Source organism: Terrapene carolina, unplaced genomic scaffold (assembly GCF_002925995.2).
Source record: "Terrapene carolina triunguis isolate 2854851 unplaced genomic scaffold, T_m_triunguis-2.0 Scaffold21, whole genome shotgun sequence".
Taxonomy (NCBI): domain Eukaryota; kingdom Metazoa; phylum Chordata; order Testudines; family Emydidae; genus Terrapene; species Terrapene triunguis.
In genome coordinates this window covers 31,713,090-31,735,024 of record NW_020664372.1, presented here as the reverse complement: position 1 = coordinate 31,735,024, position 21,935 = coordinate 31,713,090, and the positions used below count along the sequence as shown (strand labels likewise).

The 21,935-nt window shown below is 41.0% G+C and overlaps 1 protein-coding gene across 1 annotated transcript in view; it reads right to left on the bottom strand.

Annotated features, from left to right (window-relative positions):
* Positions 1–21,935, bottom strand: part of COL4A2 (collagen type IV alpha 2 chain) — a 217,647-nt gene that overhangs the window by 84,350 nt on the left and 111,362 nt on the right. The window contains exons 4-5 of the mRNA XM_029910483.1: positions 391–525; positions 256–300 (exon numbers count right to left, since the gene is read on the bottom strand). Of these exons, the coding sequence (XP_029766343.1) occupies positions 256–300; positions 391–525 (180 nt within the window). The remainder of the gene's footprint in view (positions 1–255; positions 301–390; positions 526–21,935) is intronic.

Here is a 21,935-nt window from a genome sequence, read left to right as displayed (position 1 = left end):
AAAAAAAAAAAAAAAAAAAAAAAAAAAAAAAAAAAAAAAAAAAGCCAAGATCGGCAGCAGCAGTTCAGCAGCAGGTCCTTCGCTCCCAGAGGGCATGAGGGACCTACCGCCCCCGAATTGCCGCAGGTGCCGCCCCTCTCCCTTGGCCACCCCAAGAACCTGCTTGTTAAGCTGGTGCCTGAGCCGGCCCTGGTGAATGGTAAACAACTCTCAGTAATCCTTGATCTCTAATGTATGAAATGAGTGACTACTTACAGGAACACCATCTGCACCAGGGAAACCAGTTACTCCTGTTAGCCCCTAAAATGAGACAACACAATTAAAGCAAAGAATTATCCCACTATTTTCTTCTTTAGATGTTACATGAAATATGTGAAGCTTTGAAATTACCATGTCTCCTTTTGGTCCAGTTACTCCAGGTCGCCCTCTTTCACCTTTGTGACCTTTGTGACCTTCTAAACCTGGGATACCCATTAATCCTGGTGGTCCAGAGAATCCCTGAGGTCCAAGTAGCCCTGGTTGACCCTGAGGAAAGCAATAAAAGCATTTCTTCAGGAATGATTGTAATACACAGGGATCACCAATTCAGCTCTATTTAATGGAATCTTCCCATCCCCTTAAACAGATGAAAAAAACCCTTTCAGCTCTTCTTACTCTGGCAGGCTGGGTTCTTTGGTGAACATCATATGACAGCAACACACATAGAAGCTACACAACAGGCGACTGTATTGCGTATGACAAAGCAAATGCTTTAAAATAAAACAGCACTCATCCTAAAATATTCACTGTTATGCTATGAAAAGAATGTTATCTGCAGAATAAACAGCTGGTTTCTGTTGAGCAAGGCCCAAAGCAGATGCAATTACAGTGCACTCCAAGTAATTGAGATGTACTTAATTGTGAAATCCACTTAATTGGTATGTTTCTCCCAAACTGAGCTAGATACTTAACAGCAGGAATTTCTGTTTCTTTGGGATTGTAATTCCCCTTAATTATGATTCTTGAAGATGATTAGATGGGATTCATTTAGGAATAGGTACTCAACTAGGGAATGGTAATCACATAGGTTGAAGAGTTGATCAAAGGCTTCTCTGTCCTAAAAAATCTCTTCCGGTGTTGGTTCAGCAAAACAGCATTAATGATGCCATTCAGGCCACTTCAGACTTTGCTTAAAATTCATTCTCTTGAGGGTGGCAGAATCACAAGGATCAACAAAACCCAACTAGCGCTACACTCTTCTATTACATTTCAATTCAAATTGCGGGGAAAAGATCTCTTTGAGACTTAGGCCTGGTCTACACTAACCCCCCCACTTCGGACTAAGGTACGTAAATTCAGCTACGTTAATAACGTAGCTGAATTCGAAGTACCTTAGTCCGAACTTACCGCGGTCCAGACGCGGCAGGAAGGCTCCCCCGTCGATGCTGCGTACTCCGCTCGCCGAGCTGGAGTACCAGCGTCGATGGCGAGCACTTCCGGGATCGATCCGGGGCACTTCCGGGATCGATTTATCGCGTCTTAACCAGACGCGATAAATCGAACTCAGAAAACCGATTGCTTACATCCGGACCCGGATGTAAGTGAAGACGTATCCTTAGTCAAGTGAATCAGCAGGTTGGAGATTAGTGACATACAGCATTTTGAGAACCATTCCAAATATAAAATGGCTTCTTAGGGACTACTGCTGTGCACTTAACATATAATAATTAACAACAATCTTCTTTTAACCGGGAAATCTGCTTAATCAGGATGACCGGCCATCCAGAAAGGCAGTGCTTAATTTGTAATGAAATTGAGCTGGGGCTCAAGCAATTAGGTGCCGGGGCTCTACCCATTTTTTTACATTCATAACTGATGCAGCAAGCCCAGAGGTGCCGGTGCTATGAACTGCCAAACCTAGAGATGCTGGGGCTCAGCCTTGGAAAGCCCTGGCACAAATTAAGCACTGTAGCAAGGCATCCTACAAACCACACAATAACATATACACAAGTGTGTACAAACGGAATGAAATTATTAGTATAATAGAGATCCATCACATATTCCCCATCTCACTTCTTTGAAACTATTTCCCCTTCCAAAATAGATAAAATACATAAGGTCATAATACATCAAATATTCCAATCTTTTGGTCCTGTGAAGAATATTGGTGCCATTTTCACTTAATGCCACTGGGCCAGAGAAAGGAAAAGAAACAAAACTGATCCTGGATCACTTTCTTGGATCCAGAACGTAGTCAAGATGCTTAACAATATGTGGTTGAGTTTTAGGCAATCTCTTGGTTTATTTTTATTTTACACCATGGGCTCTGTCTTGTGACTTGTGTGACATACTTCACAAATTTTCCTTTTTCATTTTCACTCCTCTGTTCATAATTAGATTCTGTCTATTGTAGCCCTTCAGAGAAACACTCCAGTGGCTTTAATAACATAAACAGAAACAACACTCCCAACCAAAATATGATATATGCTTGTGGTATAAAAATGATCAATCATAAATAATTATTCTTAGATCTTCCATATTTCTTTGTTTTCACTTTGTTCACAATTATTAACCAAGACCCAAGTTAGGCTTTTCCTTTCTACTATGGCTTATTCAGAAAAAAAAAATCACCATGTAGGTAGGTTTTGTGGCTAAAGCACTGGCTTTTTCACCCCTAAGTCTGAGTGTGATTTGTACACAGAATCATAGAAATGTGGGGCTGGAAGAGAGCATGAGAGGTCATTTAATCCATCCCCCTGTACTAAGGCAGGACCAAATATGAGACTATCCCTGAGAGGTGTTTGTCTTACCTGTTCTTAAAAACCTCCAATGATGGGGATTCCACAGCATGCCTTGATAACCTATTCTAGTACTTAACTATCCTTTCAATTAAAAGCCTTTTCCTAATATCTAACCTAAATTCCCTACAGGAAATCCATTATGTTATTTCAGCCCAGACCATATTGAGGAGCTGACATAATGAAACCATCTGCAAAATTCAGTACAATTTCTGCTTGGAAAGGGGCCAGGAATGAGATGGTTTACAGCTGGATTACACTTTATTCCTCTGGATCTAATCACCAGTATGGATCTCTTGCACCTTATTTTCTATCCTGTTTCAATTAATCTAACAGAACCGATTACTTAGGAGTGGTGCCAAAGGATACAATGGATCTAAATATTTAAATTGTCATAGTGAAACAGCTTCCATCCTATATATACAACTCAACAAGAATGTAATGCAACGTCCTGCTGTTTAGAGCAAGTTTGCTTTATCAGCGAAGCAAAACTGGGATTATTTGGCTATGGGAGGTGAATCTTTCTTTTGTGTCAGCATATTAAATAGGAACAAATACACATATAAGTTAAGGGCCAGATACTTCACTGGCAAAAATGAGGGAGATGCTCAGATGGACAAAGGGACCAACAAACATCTGAGCAAGAGGCAGCTCAATTCCTCATCCTGCTCACTCCTATCTGCCCCGAGTGTGTCTCTATCTACAGACAGCAGAATAACTAATAGAGCACACAAGGAGGGTGGGCTCTAGGATCAGGAATGTGGAGACATGCCCACAGTCATCAATGGCAGGATACATTCCTTAAGTAGGCAATTCCTGCTGTGTTCTTCCCATGACTTAAAATAACTGGAAGAGGTCTCACACAATTAAATTGTCCAACACAGGCATGTGCAGAATCTATTTACAGTAAGGAGCAAAGGTCAGAAATTCTAGGAAGCCTGGAAGAATTCTTCCCAGAAAATGTTTGCAACGTCTGACGCAAATTGGTGCTTGTTCAGTAAATGAGGTACATGAAAGAAAGTGCTCTCAGGGGTGTGATTTAATTTAGTGATAACTTTACATTCCGTAATTAAGCCCCAGAGAATTATGAAAAGACTGAACAGACTTCCAAAGTTATATTGCATATCCATAAGCTTTAGACATTTTTTAACCTCCAATTCTTTTAGGACCACTCAAGAAGAAGAGAGCTCATGTTTTGAAGCTTTCTTTCCCCACTGCTAAATTTAAAAAGTTAAACAAAGGAACAGTTATGATTATTATTAAACATTTATGTTGTGGTAGTGACTAGAGGCCAACCAAGTTGAGGCCCCATTGTGCTAGGTGTTGTCCAAATATATAAATGACAATCTCTGCTCCAAAAGAGGTTATAACCCTAAAGACAAGATGTCATACATGGAGGAGACAAATAAGCAGGACAGCATGTGGGTGAGGAGAAGGAGGCACTTAACTAACAATGAGCAGTAATCACATAGAATTAGAATAGTTGCCATAGCTTCACCATACTTGACAACATACTCCATCATACTTCATTGTAAGTCTATTCTTTAACACTTTCTGGTATAAAGCCAGTGTAGTGAATCTGATGACTCATTCTTCCCCACAACAGAATTACCTTGCAGTCATAGGTCATCCTAGGGTGGGAGAGGAGAGACTAGGTTAATGCCCTGAACTTTTTAAAGGGTCACTTGTGGAAGAGAAATCTCGATTCCTGTGATACTGACTACATGTAAAGGCATCCCACCAGTTCCTTGGTGCTTATCTGAGACCTTAGTCTTGCCAAGATAGACAGTCAGGTGGGACTTGGAAATTTTGAGGGAAAAACAATCTTTCATAAGAACTGTAAGGAGGATGGCTGGGAGAAGGAAATGGTAGGGAACTCCTAGATCTAATGCTAGTAGCCATTTGACAGCTGGTCCACCATGGAGGGGGAGAAAACAAGCATGATAGGAAGCCATTCACTAGGGATGGGAATAGAAAGGGTCATTAGGAAAACAAGCAGTGTCAGAGTGAGGAAGGCTAATTCAGGAAAGAGCATCCCAGTGGGTGCATGAAGGAGAAGCTGCACTGCAAACCTGTTCTAGCAGGGCTAGTAGAAAGCCACTGGTAGGAAGGGGCAGAGGAGATCAGAAGTAGAACATCTCTGAAATCAGAGAGCAGTTCAGAAGGGGCCAAGGCTAGGAAGATCAGCCTGTCAGAGAATGAAAATTACATTGATGCAAGGTCATATACTTACAAATTTAGGTCCTTGATAAGCTGTTACAAGTATTCCGTAAACGCGCACCTCTGTTGTTCATTTACTTTGCCAAAAATAGCACTAACAGGAGAAACCAGGCTATAAGTTTAAGGACTGTTTCAGCTTTGGAGTAGTCTCCACCAGAGAGGGGAGCTAGAAGTAATCTTCTGGACCAGCCAATTTGATAGTCGCCCTTTCAGGAGGAGCCCTTACGTGTGGTGCTGGATAACTATGGACACCGCTAGCTAGAGGGGAAGATGTAATGTAAGGGTCTCAGAAAGAACAACAGACAATGCCCAGTCACTGGATAGTCAATTCCAGGCACAAGAGGCCTGAGCCCTAACGGTCTTTCCCCTTTGGGATTCTCAGTGTAGGAAATAACTCACATTTTTTTTGCATCACAATCCTTGCACACCAGGGGTATATGTGTGCACTCTTTCTTTCCTCTCAGCTTTACTAAAAACTTGTTTTTCTATTACACACTAGGGTGACCAGAGAGCAAGTGTGAAAAATCGGGATGGGGGTGGGGGGTAATAGGAGCCTGTATCAGAAAAAGACCCAAAAATTGGGACTGTCCCTATAAAATTGGGACATCTGGTCACCCTATTACACACACATCAGTGGTTACTGGGAACACACCAAGCACTAGGGCAGGTTTAGAAAGCACCTGTAGTGCTTGCCTTTGATTGTGTGTTATGCTGGACACATTGTCAGCTACTCGGTGGGACTGTGTCACCACAGCACTTATGGTGACCCAGAAGAGGGCATTACACTATTATGACCTAGGATCACAAATGCATTAAATTCTACACTAGTTACCCTAGGTATAATAGTTCTCTCTGTAAGAAATTATACCTCACAATGGAATTAACAAGATGTTTTGTAAAGCACAAAACAACAAAAAAATGAATATGCAATCAAAAATGTTCCCATCTGGAATTCATAGCTCTGGAATAAAGAGTATACTAAATAGCTCATTTATTGGAAAATTATTTTAGGCATGTCTCAACTACCGGAAGTTTAGTTTTAGCATGATTTTAAAACAACCACCACTTTTGCAGCCCCTGCTGCCAGAAGGTCAAACAATATAAGATTTAGTAAAACTCCACCAGAAAGTTAAATTTAAGTACTGTACTCATGGTGAATCACACTCAACTGTTAATAATGTCAACCATTGAGGAGAAAACATACCTGGGCACAAAACAAAACAAAACAACAACAACAAAACCAATGACTTTGCTTTTATTAGATCATCATAAACTTTTACTTCTACATAATCAGTACAGCAATAACTATTAATTTTAAAAGACCCCTATGCTTTGATTTTCAGTTGACTTTTAATGCAAGCATGAGAATTCAATAATTGCCACTAGATGGCACTCACTATTATCATTCTTGACAATGTACATAAACAACAAAGGTGCACATTTAGGAAACACGCATACCTAACTTGAACTCTGAGACTGTCTTAGTAAGAAGTTAGAGCGCGACAAAAATGTGTTGATACTAAATCCCAGAATGCAGGAGAAGTAGGATGTTTCTGCTAAAGTGACCAGCTGCGAAATAGTTAACAATGCTGTACTAACTGTGAAATAGAACTGCATGGCTTTTATTCATTTCACTCCAAACCATACAGGCTAAAGACTTTGTTAAAATGAAAGCTTTTTTTACTGCCAAAACTGATGAGGCCAAGCCTTTACCATGGCACACAGGCTCAATCAGACCGATCGTCTTTGTCCATTATATCTCAAATGTTCTGCTTTTAAGGCTTCTTCTTTTTCTAGGGAAAGACTCACCTTTCTAGACCAGGGAGCAAAAATCTTGTTTATTTCTCCAGCAGCAAGCTGGTTTTAAACTTCACATCAAATACCTGCAAAAATTAGTATTCCCACCCTCACTGCTCTAAGTTGTATTCTGTTGCTAAACTGGATTCAGCTACTTACGTCATGTGCTGTAGGTCACCAGCCTTCCAGAAAGATAGTGTTCTATGATCTAACTTGCATGTCTGATAATGGAAATGGAGCAACTATTTTACATTTACCTTGAACAAGTCAGCATTTGATTCTACAACATTGGTGCAGTTCTGAGAGATGCAGTAGGCCTAAAAGAATAGAACAGAGGCAGCTCTCCCTATTCTTCAATTCCCCTTTGATGTTTTACAGAGGGTTATTTGTCTGAATATTTCACAGCCCGACTTATCTCCTGAAAAACAGACTTCCCTCTCATCTAATAAAAAAGCTGTTTTTTCACACCAGAGAATAAAGAAAATATAAATTCAATTAAATTTAAAAATAACCCAAATGAACACAGGTTAGCCTATTGGTATGGTAATAATTTGCTGGTCATTCAGCTGTTTCATCCAGACATAGGACATTTATTCCTGGGACAGTGGAAATTACATTAACATGAATTCCAGAGCAGTGATTCAGCTCACAGAATGTTTTCTCTGAATAAGGAAGAAATAAACATTAAATCTTCATAAAAACCTCTATTAAAGAATGCTCGCCACTAAAACTAAGAAAGCCGCAGTCCTCTTCTGTAGGCAGTAAACTAAAAACTTTGTACTGTTCTCTCTTCCCAAGCTTTAATCTAATTTATGAGATGTTTCCCAAAACTGTTTGATCTTCTAGGAAGTTGTCGTGTCACCCTAGAAGATCAAACGCTGGTACAAGAACCAGAGGGGTAGCCGTGTTAGTCTGAATCTGTAAAAAGCAACAGAGGGTCCTGTGGCACCTTTAAGACTAACAGAAGTATTGGAGCATAAGCTTTCGTGGGTGAATGCCCACTTCATCAGACGCAAGTAATGGAAATTTCCAGAGGCAGGTATAAATCAGTATGGAGATAACGAGGTTAGTTCAATCAGGGAGGGTGAGGTGCTCTGCTAGCAGTTGAGGTGTGAACACCAAGGGAGGAGAAACTGCTTCTGTAGTTGGATAGCCATTCACAGTCTTTGTTTAATCCTGATCTGATGGTGTCAAATTTGCAAATGAACTGGAGCTCAGCAGTTTCTCTTTGGAGTCTGGTCCTGAAGTTTTTTTTGTTGTAAGATGGCTACCTTTACATCTGCTATTGTGTGGCCAGGGAGGTTGAAGTGTTCTCCTACAGGTTTCCTAACCAGATCAGCTACAACATCACCGGCTCATTCACCTGCACGTCCACCAATGTTATATATGCCATCATGTGCCAGCAATGCCCCTCTGCTCTGTACATTGGCCAAACTGGACAGTCACTATTAAGAGGATAAATGGACACAAGTCAGATATCAGGAATGGCAATATACAAAAACCTGTAGGAGAACACTTCAACCTCCCTGGCCACACAATAGCAGATGTAAAGGTAGCCATCTTACAACAAAAAAACTTCAGGACCAGACTCCAAAGAGAAACTGCTGAGCATTTGCAAATTTGACACCATCAGATCAGGATTAAACAAAGACTGTGAATGGCTATCCAACTACAGAGCAGTTTCTCCTCCCTTGGTGTTCACACCTCAACTGCTAGCAGAGCACCTCACCCTCCCTGATTGAACTAACCTCGTTATCTCCATACTGATTTATACCTGCCTCTGGAAATTTCCATTACTTGCGTCTGATGAAGTGGGCATTCACCCACGAAAGCTTATGCTCCAATACTTCTGTTAGTCTTAAAGGTGCCACAGGACCCTCTGTTGCTTGGTACAAGAACATATACATTGGAATTATAGGTCAAAAACTCAAAGGATTCAGTTTAAAAATTCTTCATATCACAGAAGATTTGGGGGAGGGATAGCTCAGTGGTTTGAGCATTGGCCTGCTAAACCCAGGGTTGTGAGTTCAATTCTTAAGGGGACCACTTGGGGATCTAGGGCAAAATCAGTACTTGGTCCTGCTAGTGAAGGCAGGGGGCTGGACTCAACTCAATGACCTTTTAGGGTCCCTACCAGCTCTATGAGATAGGTATATCTCCAAATTATTTTAAGAATACATGAAAGTATTTGGAGGAATGCTTTGAGGTGTTTTTGTAGGGTTCTCCTCTTTCTAAACAATTTTACCAGGACAAAAACAGCAGAAAACCCACAGAAAAGGGCCAGGATAGGCAAAACTCCATGAGGCTTTCCATGCTAAGTTTTCAACAGGGTATTTCATGGGAGGTAGGATGGGGAGGGAGTGTTCCTATTTACAGAACCAGTAAGGGGTTTGGCTCCCAGAACTCACAAATCCCCCAAGAAATTTAAAATCAGGTTCTTGTGGCATATTGCCAGCTCTGCCTGGTGTGTTGATCCTATTGAAGTATATGGCAGTACTCCCAATGACTTCAAAAGACAGAGATTTGATCTCAAATAACCAAGCTTTAGGAGTATGGAGCACAGTATATAAGATTATTATTCAGTTAAGGATGAGCAGATGACATAAAACTCATGCATGAAAATTATGTTGTAAGAAAGAGTGCTGAATGTAACATGCATCAGATTACTAAACCAAGTTGTCAATTAGTGCCAAACACATTACCAGTTGTAATGCAAAACAGTAGTGTTGTCTTGGAAGTTAGGAATGGTTCAGCATAAAAACATAAGATGGAAAATGTTATGACCACTTAAAAAGTTTTTTCTTTTTTGTTTAGAGTACAGTGAGTAATGTAAATTATAGCATTTCCAGATAGCAATTTAGCCCAGTTTCTATTGGTTTCAGATTAATATACCTAGTAAAACTTCTAGACCAGATTCTGGCCCCCTGATATAATCTCCATACTCTACAGGAAATCCTCCAGTGCAGGGCCAGCATAAGTGGTCTGTAACTGCCCCCTGTCATAGCCTCCAGTTTAGGCAGATGCTGTGTGTGAGAGTGGAAGGAGAAATGCTATCAGTGTAGCTACTCTGGTTTATATTTGTGTAATCTGGCACAGTAATGCAACAGGGAGTCCAGTCATACAGCGAGGAGTCCACTCATTGGTTAACCCCACCGAAGACATAATTTACCTTTATGGTTATCTAAATATTATGACTTCATGTTCAGTCTAAATATTGAGTCTTTATCAAATAAATAACTAAAACTTAATGTTTAATTTGAGTCACTGCTGCCATTTAAATAGATACAGCAAGCTTCTTCAGACTAAGGATATTCCACACAAAAAAAAAAAAAAAAAAAAAAAAAAAGATGTGTTCTTATCTCAGGTTATCTAACTTGGGTTAAAACAGCAATGAAGACCCAGGAGATCAGGTTTTAACTCAGATTAGCAGCTCTAGCTCAACCCCTGTCTACCCTATGAGCTTTAACATGAGCTACTAGTCTGAGTTATAAGATAAATTGCCATGTCTTCACTGCTATTTTAACTCGAGTTAGCTAATATGGTTTTATCTTACCACAGTTAAGAAGCCATTTTTTTAGAAGTGTAGACATGCCCTAAGAGCTAACTGCCAGTTTTGCAGAACATTTCTACAACACTCATTTATCATTTTAGTATTTTAGCATTTAATATTTGATTAAATTACTCAAAAAAAGTTCAGTTGTCATGCAACAGCAAATTAATTTAGAAAACAAGTTAATAAACATTTTGCCAAATCAGCCCTTGGAAGTACTCAAATATTAACATGATGGATGTGATATAAAAGTGGAGATGCATCTACAACTCCCAGGGTTTAAATGGCAGTAGAGGAGATGTATTAAAGGGAAGAATTTAGCTCACAAGGCCTAAAAAGTGATATATACTTTAATGAATATATTGAAATAGAAATAGAATAAATATATCAGTCATTTTTAGCACAATATAGTAGGCTTCCAAAATAGAAAGAAAAAAAAAAAACTTTTCATTCAACATGGGTTTTGAAAGAATTTTAAAGGCTAGACACTCAGGGAATGTATGATGCAGCGTGAAATTCTATCCTTTTCTATCTGCTAATATCTACACCAAAACCTTTTTATTTATTTATTTTTCATTTTCTCACTTATTTTATTAATACCCTGACCAGTGAATTCACAAGATCAGGAGTTTTAGCTTCTGACAAGCCATATCAAATATTAATAACCTGTCAGGCAATTGAGCCAGAGGTTTGGTTTTTAATAACTATAAACTTGTTGCTTGGTTAGTTAAGCTCTTAAGGAAAACACAACAACCAACACCTGTTTGTATTAGAACATTCAGTAATAGAACTGAAAAGTGATCTGCCAGCCAATTGTTTTAAAATGTTTTTTTTTTTTTTTTTCCAGTGCTGTGTGGGAGTGTTCTCAGGATCTTAAAAATTCAGGAAGTTCAACACAGATGTTTTTTGTCAGTGGGCGTTGGAAGCACCAATAGCTACATCTGTTCATTTTTTATATTTGTGAGAACACTTTTTTTCCGCCAAAACCATCCAGTGTTGAAATTTCCACACTTTGGAACTGGCCAAAATGTTAAGCTTGTTAGACTACATGAGTATAAGTGTATATGAAAATTAAAACCCCTATAGGAATTCACAATCTACTGTATGCCAATTTTTCCATCTTATACTTCTCTTCTGTTTGAACAAAAGTGTAATTATTTCTGTGATGGGAACCACTAGCAGAACTGTAAATAGTTTTTTGATCATTCAACTCTCACTTGTCGCGAATGGTTTTGGATTTAATCTGAGCATATGGTAGTAGGCCAAGTTGACCCCTATGTGAGAATCACCTGTGCAGGGGACAGGAATTGTTATGAGGTTCCCCCCATGGAATTTTACTGCCATTGTTCCCTCAGAAAGGTGATAAAAAGGCTGCTCCCTGTGCAGAATGAGTGGTGCAAAGGTATTTTGAGTGATTTCCTCAAACCCGCAGACATGTACAGATCTCAGGGGAAAAGCTGAGGCCTGGGTTGTCTGTATGGAAGCTCTCTAACCTCTACAGCCCTGTTCATGTGGACAGAGCTGTCCCTCCACCAACAGATTCTCTTCCCTCTGGCCTGACACCCACGCCCCACTCACACCTCCAGTGTCTAATGAGATGGCTTCCATTGGGTCAGTGGGAATGGGTAACAATAGTATGGAGCTGGCACTCTGCCCTTCTGAGACCTACCTGCTATCCGGGGACTGTCTGACCCAATAAAATTTATAAACATATTTTTTGTACATCCTGATTTTAAAGTGCTGTTTGAAATCAATGGGAGTTAGGCGACAAAATACCTTTGAGGATCTGGCTCTCTGTCTATAAAGATGTGATTTGCAACATGAAAATGTTTGGGAATCTCTTGTCTTTTTAATTTAAAACAGAATAAGAGCATTGAAATACAGTAGGTGTCCTTTTATATCATGCCTCTGATTAGTCTTATGTAAGTATTTATAACTCATCAATGATTTAATGGCATAGTGAGTACACTTGTAAAGTTTGTGAATGATGCCAGGCTAGGAGGGATTGCAAGTGCTTTGGAGGATAGGATTAAAATTCAAAATGATCTGGACAAACTGGAGAAATGGTCAGAAGTAAATAGGATGAAATTCAATAGGGACAAATGCACTTAGGAAGGAACAATCAGTTGCACACATACAAAATGGGAAATGACTGCCTAGGAAGGAGTACTGCAGAAAGGGATCTGGGGATCATAATGGATCACAAGCTAAATATGAGTCAACAGTGTAACATTGTTGCAAAAAAAGCAAACATAATTCTGGGAGGTATTAGCAGGAGTGTTGTAAACAAGACACAAGAAGTAATTCTTCTGCTCTACTGCACACTGAGTAGGCCTCAGCTGGAGTATTGTGTCCAGTTCTGGGTGCCACATTTCAGGAAAGATGTGGAAAAATTGGAGAAAGTCCAAAGAATAGTAACAAAAATGATTAAAGGTCTAGAAAACATGACCTATGAGAGAAGATTGAAAAAATTGGGTTTGTTTAGTCTGGAAAAGAGAAAACTGAGAGGGGAGATGATAACAGTTTTCAAGTACATAAAAGATTGCTAGAAGGAGGAGGGAGGAAAATTGTTCTCCTAAGCCTCTAAGGATAGAACAAGAAGCAATGGGCTTAAATTGCAGCAAGGGAGGTTTAGGTTGTACATTAGGAAAAACTTCCTAACTGTCAGAGTGGTTAAGCACTGGAATAAATTGCCTAGGGAGTTTGTGGAATCTCCATCATTGGAGATTTTTAAGAGCAGGTTAGATAAACACCTGTCAGGGATGGTCTAGATCAGTGTTTCCCAAACTTGGGACGCCGCTTGTGTAGGGAAAGCCCCTGGCGGCCTGGGCTGGTTTGTTTACCTGCCGCATCCACAGGTCCAGCTGATCACAGCTCCCACTGGTGGGGGTTTACCGCTCCAGGCCAATGGGGGCTGCTGGAAGCGGCAGCCAGTACGTCCCTCGGCCCGCGCCGCTTCCAGCAGCCCCCCTTTGCCTTGGAGCGGTGAACCGCGGCCAGTGTGAGCCGCGATCGGCCGGACCTGCGGACACGGCAGGTAAACAAACCGGCCTGGCCCGCCAGGGGCTTTCCCTACACAAGCGGCATCCCAAGTTTGGGAAACACTGGTCTAGATAATACTTAGTCCTGCCACGAGTGCAGGGGACTGGACTAGATGACCTCTCGAGGTTCTTTCCAGTCCTATGATTCTATTATTATTCCCATCATTATGGTATCAGAGAGTCTACAGGAGAATAGAATAAGTTTGTGATCTTTAAAGTGATTCACATAACAAACCCAGGAGACATTTTGTATACAAAATGAGTTCACAGAGAGATTTGGGTAGACGGAAGAATGGGAACCTCAACGATATCTGGATAACAACCACTACAAACAATATATGACTATGTTTGACTTTCCAAATCCTCTTTCAGATCCTCAAAATGATCAGTTTATGAAATCTATAAATTTGAAATATTTTTCTTTCTGTGAAGTCTACAAAATATATGCTTATGTATGTATTTTTCCTCCTTTGGGATATTGCTTTCTGATCTTTTTATATGATCCTAACCCAATCCAGTAAAGCATCCATGCTTCTCTAAAACAGATAAGAGGCATCCTCCTTGACTTACTTCATCATATGGATATACCAATATTGACTGCACAATTGCCTTTTAATGCATCTAAAATTGCCAGTACATTTTCCACTGAAAGTTACACACAGATGATCACACCGAGGGTTTGTCTTCACTACCGTTTAAATCGATGTAACTTATGTCCTCAGAGGTGTGAAAAAACACCCCCCTGAGCGACGTAAGTTACATCAACTTAAAGCAGTGTCCACACTGTGCTATGTTGTCAGGAGACGCTCTCCCGCCGACATAGCTTCCGCCTCTTGTTGAGGTGGAGTAATTATGTCGACAGGAAAGCTATGAAGACTGGTTATTATGAATAGAATATGAATCTGATAGTCTCAACCCCACTAAGTGTTTCTGCCATTAACAGTTACGTGTCTCCTTATGGAAATGTCAACAGAAGTACTTGAGACAACTCAGGATAGTGTTAAACATATGCAAATGTTTTGTGACATTTTCAGGATGGGAAACAAAAGAGCACCCAGTAGAACGGGGAAGCAAAGCTGGAAAAGCATTTAGAATTCTCTTTAAACAGTGTTTTGAGTAAAGACTTTACTTATTTTCCTAATAGACGCAATGGCTAATTTAATTTGTGTAGTAACTCCAAAGAGTTATAATACAAATGAATTTGGCCCAATAACCCTAAAAGCGTTTGCCTCAGTTTGTTGTAAGAAGCATTCTGTTTGTGAATACATAAAAACATGTTTCTGGCTGTGCCAGTTTAATGCAATATGTAGCTGAACAAGTTTTCACCCAAATCCTATGGAGAAAAATATAAATCCAGCTGGCTGCATATTTTTTCCCCTGAGATTCTGGCTGATTTTATCTCCAGGTTCTACATATGGTCATATTAGATACATTGTAAGAATGGAACTAATTCCAAAAAATTAAGATTCTCATAGCCCCATGGGGATTACTCAAGTCAGGAAGAATTTTAATGAAGCATCATACAGAAGACACAGTTGCATGATTATCTAACTATGGTAAGCACTGGACAACGCCATTCTCCCCTATCTAACTCCTGTTTCCTTTCAGCACTGTTTATTCATTTGAATCAAACAGGTGGTTTATCATATTTCCCCAATTAGTTTACTGGTTACTTATACAGACGTGTCCAGCTCATGCATTTTTCTGACTGTGACAACTTGAATTTATAAACATGTATGTCTGAGTAAGTATTTTATGTGTGGGGCAGATGTGAAATATTGTGTGTGTTTGTTATTACACAGGAAAAAGTTCACTTGCTTGATGCTGGGGAAAACCCCCCTATGTTATATGAAAGAATAAGAAACAGTTCGGCAACATTAAGATATAACATATTTATCTTTATGAAAAACAGTACTATGAAGATGACTGGGGAGTTCTTCGGTATTTCCACCTAGCTCCAACCCTCCCCTCAAATTTAGATATGCAGAAAATATAAACAAAAAAAAAAGAGAAAATTTTTAAAGCTCTTTTGACAGTTAAAACGAAGATACAATGGAGAATGTTAGGAACCTGTTTTAAACTACTGTATTAGAATACTGGAATTAGAATATTAATTTTAAACCATTAAACTATCAAAAGTTCTCTCTAATGTGCTGTTTCTTTAAAGGCATATTGGGAAGAACAGGTTCACTCATTCCTTTACCCAGATGTCTACCTATCCTAGTAGAATTGAGAGGTATTTACGAAAATAACTGACAAAACTTAGGGGCATTGACTGTTGCACCTTTGAGCATCAATGGCATTGGAAATGCTATAAGTAGTTGAAAGCTTTATGACCAAGAGGTAGCTAGGAAATCTGTAACAAAAAGTGATAGGGACTGGGAGAGGGTGATGGATCAGACACTGAAATTACTTATAGGAAAGCGATGAAACTATAAAAGAAGCTCAGTATAAGAAGTGAAATGCTCAATTGCAATCTAGTTTGCAGCAGGGGGCAAATTTGATGGGAAAATATCTGAAACAGGACAACACAGACTGGGCTTTAGGTAGTGATAGTCTCAGTGCAGAAGAAATTAAGGGGCGAAGCATAAATGATGGAAGTCCTATTGCTAAGGAATTAGCAGATTTACCTGAAGATAAGGAATGGAAATGTGAGGAAAGTGATGGAGAATCACCCAGTTTTCTTGGCAACATAAAGGAGAATGATGATAGAGAAGACTGTGGCTCACATGAAAAGGAGAGAAACGATAAAGAAGAATCAGCCTTGCACGATGACAGAAACAGCAGTGAGAAAAATTACACACCACAAATCGATACATCAGATCCTGTTTTATGGCCGGCGATCCTAAACTCTGCCGATATGGATCGTACAATTTTGAACGGACCAGGCAAAATTGAGGATATGACATTGCCAGTAAATGAGCAGAAGTGACACTTCTCAAATCACACTGTGAAAGAGTGCTTGAGAATGGTGAGAAACTGAATCAGCATAGGCTAGTTTACTCGAAATCAGGTGACAAAGTGTTCTGGTTTTGTTGGAAAATATTTGACAAGAATACCAAACGGTTGCTTGCGCTTTCTGAGTACAATCACTGGCATAACTTAGCTGGTGCTCTGAAGCAACATAAAAAGTCACCAGGTATTCCAAATGGATGGAGGTTGAGTCCAGGATCAAACTGAATAAATTCACAGATGCAGAAAACCAGCACATTATTAATGTAGAAACCCAGCACTGGAGGAACATGTTTGAGCATCTGATCTCAATTACCCTCTTCCTTGCAAAGAATAATTTGGCTTTCCGGAGCTCGTCAGAAAAGTTGTTCACTGAATATAACGGTAATTTCCTCAGTGTGGTAGAGCTCCTTGGGAAATATGATGATGTCAGGTGCGAGCACCTATGTCAAATAGTTTGTAAAGAAGCTATAGACCATTACTGCAGCCAAACAATTGAAAACGAATTGATTGACCCTATGGCAAGGAAGGTGCTTGATAACATATTGATGCAGCTTGGCAAAGCAAAGTACTATGCCATAATAAGGGACTCCACTCCCGACATTTGTCACAGTGAAAAGATGTCATTTACAGTAAGATTTGTTGACAACGAGGATGGCTGTATCCAAGTAAAGGAACACTTTATCAGTTTCCGGTCTGTGGATGACTCTACTGGAAAAGGCCTAACAGAACTGTTTAGGAACATTTTGAATGAGAATAAAATAAAACTTCAGGACTGCCGCGACCAAGGCTACGACAACTGCGTGAACGTGAAGGGAAGAAACAGTGGCATCTAGGCAAAGATCCTTGAGCTGAATCCAAGAGCTTTCTTTTTGCCTGGTGGCTGCCATTCCCTTAACCTGGTTATGTCAGATGCAGCGTCATCTTCCTTAGATTCAGTATCTCTCTTCAGAGTACTGCAAAGGATATACGTCCTGTTTTCAGCATCAAATATCAGGTGGAAGATCCTCATGCATAATGTTACAAATCTGACTATGAAGCCACTAAGTGACACTCACTAGGAGAGATGCATTGACAGCATAAGGCCAGTGAGATACCAAATGACTGAGTTTATGACATCCTGATGGAACTGGCACAGTTGAGTAAAGTCGAGACTGGAATCTGACACGAGGCGCAAAGCCTGGCAAACCAAATCACTAACTTCAAATTTCTGGTCTCAATTGTGGTTTGGCACGATACCCTGTTCCAAGTAAACGTTGTAAGCAAGGCATTACAAACTCAGTCGATGGATGACACAACCACTATTACTTTGATGAGAAGTTGCCTTGATTTCGTTGTGGCCTACAGAGACAACAGTTTTGAAGATGCCATCATTGTTGCCAAAGAAATGGTGGAAAACGTAGGAGTTGAGCCTGTCTTCAAGGAAACTTTGTATTCATTGGAAGAAAAGACAGTTTGGTTACGAGGGCAGAGATTAGGTGATGGGAAGCTTGAAAGAAAAATTCAAGAGGCAGTTTTTTTGCTCGCTCATTGACACTGTTCAAGTGTCCATCAAAGAAAAGTTATGAAGCACCTCGAAAATACTTGGGGTTTTTGGTATGACCTTAATAAGCTGCTGGCAGACAGAAAAACACTCTTGAACAATTGTACAGACCTTCACTGGACACTGACACATGGGGAATGTTCAGATGCCAATAATAAAGATCTTTATGTCGAATTGGACAACATCCATCACATTTTGCAATACAGGAAGTACTCTCCGCTCCAGCTTTTCCAGTTCATTTATGACGCAGAGCTGAAGGACACTTTTTCTAATGTGTGAATAGCTTTGAGGATTATGTTCACGCTACTGGTCATAGTCCTGAGTTGTGGGCACAGTTTTTCAAAGCTCAGGCTCATTAATAATAATAATATAATATATGGAGATATACCTATCTCATAGAACTGGAAGGGACCTTGAAAGGTCATCAAGTCCAGTCCCCTGCCTTCACTAGCAGGACCAATTTTTTTGCCCCAGATCCCTAAATGGCCCCCTTAAGGATTGAACTCACAACCCTGGGTTTAACACGCCAATGCTCAAACCACTGAGCTCTCATGGGGTCTGAGACACAGAATTCACAGGCAATATGTCAGACTGCAACAGTGCCCATTTGCACTGATTTGGGCTACGGGAACTAAACAGATGGGAATCCAATGGCCCTTTCTCATCCCAGGCTGCACTCCTTGCCCCCTTCCCAGGGCTGGTTTTTGCCGCCCCAAGCGGCGGGGAAAAACAAAAAAAAAAGCCGCGATCGTGATCGGCGACACTTCGGCGGCAGCTCCATCGCGCCGGTTTCTTCTTCGGCGGCACTTTGGCGGCAGGTCCTTCCCTCCGAGAGGGACTGAGGGACCCGCTGCCGAATTTCCGCCGAAGAGCCGGACGTGCCATCCCTTCCCCTTGGCCACCCCAAGCACCTGCTTGCTGCACTGGTGCCTGGAGCCGACCCTGCCCCTTCCAGACCAGTCTACTTTGAGTTGGCAGGGAGCCCCACGGCAGAGCATACAGAATCCTCTGTCTGGCATCTTCACTCACACTCCTTCACAGAGGATGTGTAGGGCATTACATAGGCCATTCTGCATGGGGTGAATTTCTGTCAGTTTTTTTTTTATTACGCTGCTTCAAATTCCAGAATGTCATAAGCAATCTTTCAACACAATAAAATGAAAAAAATAAATCCACCAAAGCTGTGAAATGAAGGAAGAGGAAAGATGCTTAGAGAAACATTTCAGAGGATGGTTTTCAGTACAAATGTCAATGGTTTTACATAATAAACACCAAAAATATGTGGCAGGGTAATAATACATGCTGACCAAAGTACAACAAACATGAAAAGTCATACTGACCCTGAATTTATGCCTTGGTCACTTATGTTTTTCCTAAAACTCATGTCATTTCCCACAATTTTTTAACTGATTTTTTAAAAAAAGGAAGTTAAAACAACAATCCAGTGAATGGAGTCTCGGGAAGCAACTCTCACTCACTCTCCCAGACATTCAGACAGTAAAATAAAATCATGTAAAAAACATAGCTAAGTCACTCATATTAAACAGAAAAGTAGTAGTAAATACTATCACTTTCCATCATGTCCCAATGCTTTTGAATGGTTAATCAGTGTGTTTCTAAATCTTGAAAGAAACATTACATATACATTTATATTTAATGTTCAAAATAAAAATGTAACAATCCCAGAGTCATAAAAGTGAATGACTTGATGAATCTTACAGTTTGGAAAAACAGAGATTCAGAAACCATTTATGACAAAGGTCAGTTCCTGTGTCCCTATGGACATGCTTAGTGCTGCTATGTCACCCTCCTTCACAGCCCTTGGTGTAGCAGGTGTGCGGGAAGGCTGTGGCTGGAGTGCATTATATTCTGGTGATCCCTGGCTGCTAGCACCTTGGAGGCCATTTCGGGCAGTCACAAGGGACAATATCTCTCAGACTTCTCTGTAACTCATGACCTACCTGGCCCTCAGTCAGGGCCGGCTCCAGGCACCAGCTTAACAAGCAGGTGCTTGGGGCGGCCAAGGGAGAGGGGCGGCACCTGCGGCAATTCGGGGGCGGCAGGTCCCTCACTCCCTCTAGGAGCGAAGGACCTGCCGCTGAACTGCCGCCGCCGATCGCGTTTTTTTTTGTTTTTTTTTTCTTCCCCAATAGCCCCCAATTGCTTGGGGCGGCAGAAATGCTGGAGCCGGCCATGCCCTCAGTACCCCATGAGGGTACAAAGATGGTATACAGCTCCATCTCTCCTTTGAGGCTAGTACTAAACATAGCTCCTCCAGACTCAAGGAGCCAAAGTGTGGCCTAATGGATACTGGAAAAACAAGTATTTCATGTCCCTTAAAAGGATCATCCAAATACTGAAGAGATAACTTGAATATTGTTGCAGACAGTCAGTAATATGACCACTGTAATAAATAGAGTACAATTTTGGACAGAAAGCTGTGATTTAGAAGAGAAACTGAAGCTGCGTAATCACTTGGGGAAGAAACTGACGCATTCAACCTAGACCCAAAATAATTACAAGATGATATATAAAATATTTTTGCCACGTATGGAAGCATGTACTTATCGGGACCACAAGTTTCTTTCAAATATGCATTAAACATGTTTAGATATGTTGTAGGATTTGAATCTCCTGGAGGAAATTAAGGGCATGTCTACACTACAAAATTAAGTCAACATAAGTTAAGTTGATGTACAGCTGCTGCAGTAATTAAATCGTCTTTGCATGTCCACACTACGCTCCTTGTGTCAGTGGTGCATGTCCTTACTAGCAGCACTTGCATTGATGCAGAGAGCAGTGCACAGTGGGTAGCTATCCCACTGTGCAACTTACCACCATTTGGCGCAGGGTGTTTTGGGAAGGATTTGCAAAGCCTCATGGGGACAAACAAGTCGTGCAGGGGTGACTGGGAACATGGTTTTAATGTTCCATGATGCAGTTTTCTCCATCCTGTAATATTATCTGCATCCCATAATGTTGCACCCTCTTTTCAAAAGCCCCGCAAACCCGTGCACCCATCATCTTTGTAAGAAGCATGACTCCTGCACTGCTCTTCAGTATTGTTCTGACCATTGTGCACACAACGAGCCTGGTCCTTCAGTATTCTCAAGAGCCACCAAAGGAGCTGTGAAGGCTATGACGATGCTTTGCAGGTTGCCTTGCTGATGGACATAGAAAGAAACAATTCAAGGTTGTTGTTGACATTCATGGAGCAGCTGCATACAGTGGAGAGCTGGTTCTGGGCCTGCAAAACATGCACTAATTGGTGTGATTGCATCATTATGCAGGTTTGGGATAATGAGCAATGGCTGCAGAACTTCTGAATGCACAAGGCCACATTCATGGAACTGTGTGTGAGGTTGCCCCAGACCTCCACTGCAGATACACCAAAATGAGAGCTGCACTCATGGTGGAGAAGGGAGTGGCGATCGCTGTGTAGAAGCTTGCAATGCCAGATTGCTACTGATCAGTCAGGAATCAATTTGGAGTTGTGAAATCCATCGTGGGGGTTGCTGTGTTGCAAGTGTGCAGGGCCATTAATCGCATCCTGCTGAGAAGGATTGTGACTCTTGGCAATGTGCAGGACATTCTGAATGGTTTTGCAGCAACCATTTCCCAGACTGTGGTGGGGTGATAGATGGCACGCATATCCTTATTTTGGCATTACACAACCTTGCCGCAGAGTACATCAACAGAAAAGGCTACTTTTCTATGGTATTGCAAGCAATTGTGGATCACTGGGGACGTTTTCCCAACATCGGTGCAGGCTGGTCAGGGAAGGTGCATGACATATGCATCTTTAAAAACACGAGCCTGTTCAGAAAGATATAAACAAGGACTTTCTTTCCAGACTGGCGGATTACCATTGGGGATGTTGAAATGCCAATAGTAGGGTTACCATACGTCCGTTTTTTCCCGGACATGTCCGGCTTTTTGGTAATCAAACCCCCGTCCGGGGGAAATTGCCAAAAAGCTGAACATGTCCGGGAAAATGCCGGCCGGGCACTTCCCCTCCCGCGGCTGCTCTGCTCCTCCCCTGACTCTTCGGCTCT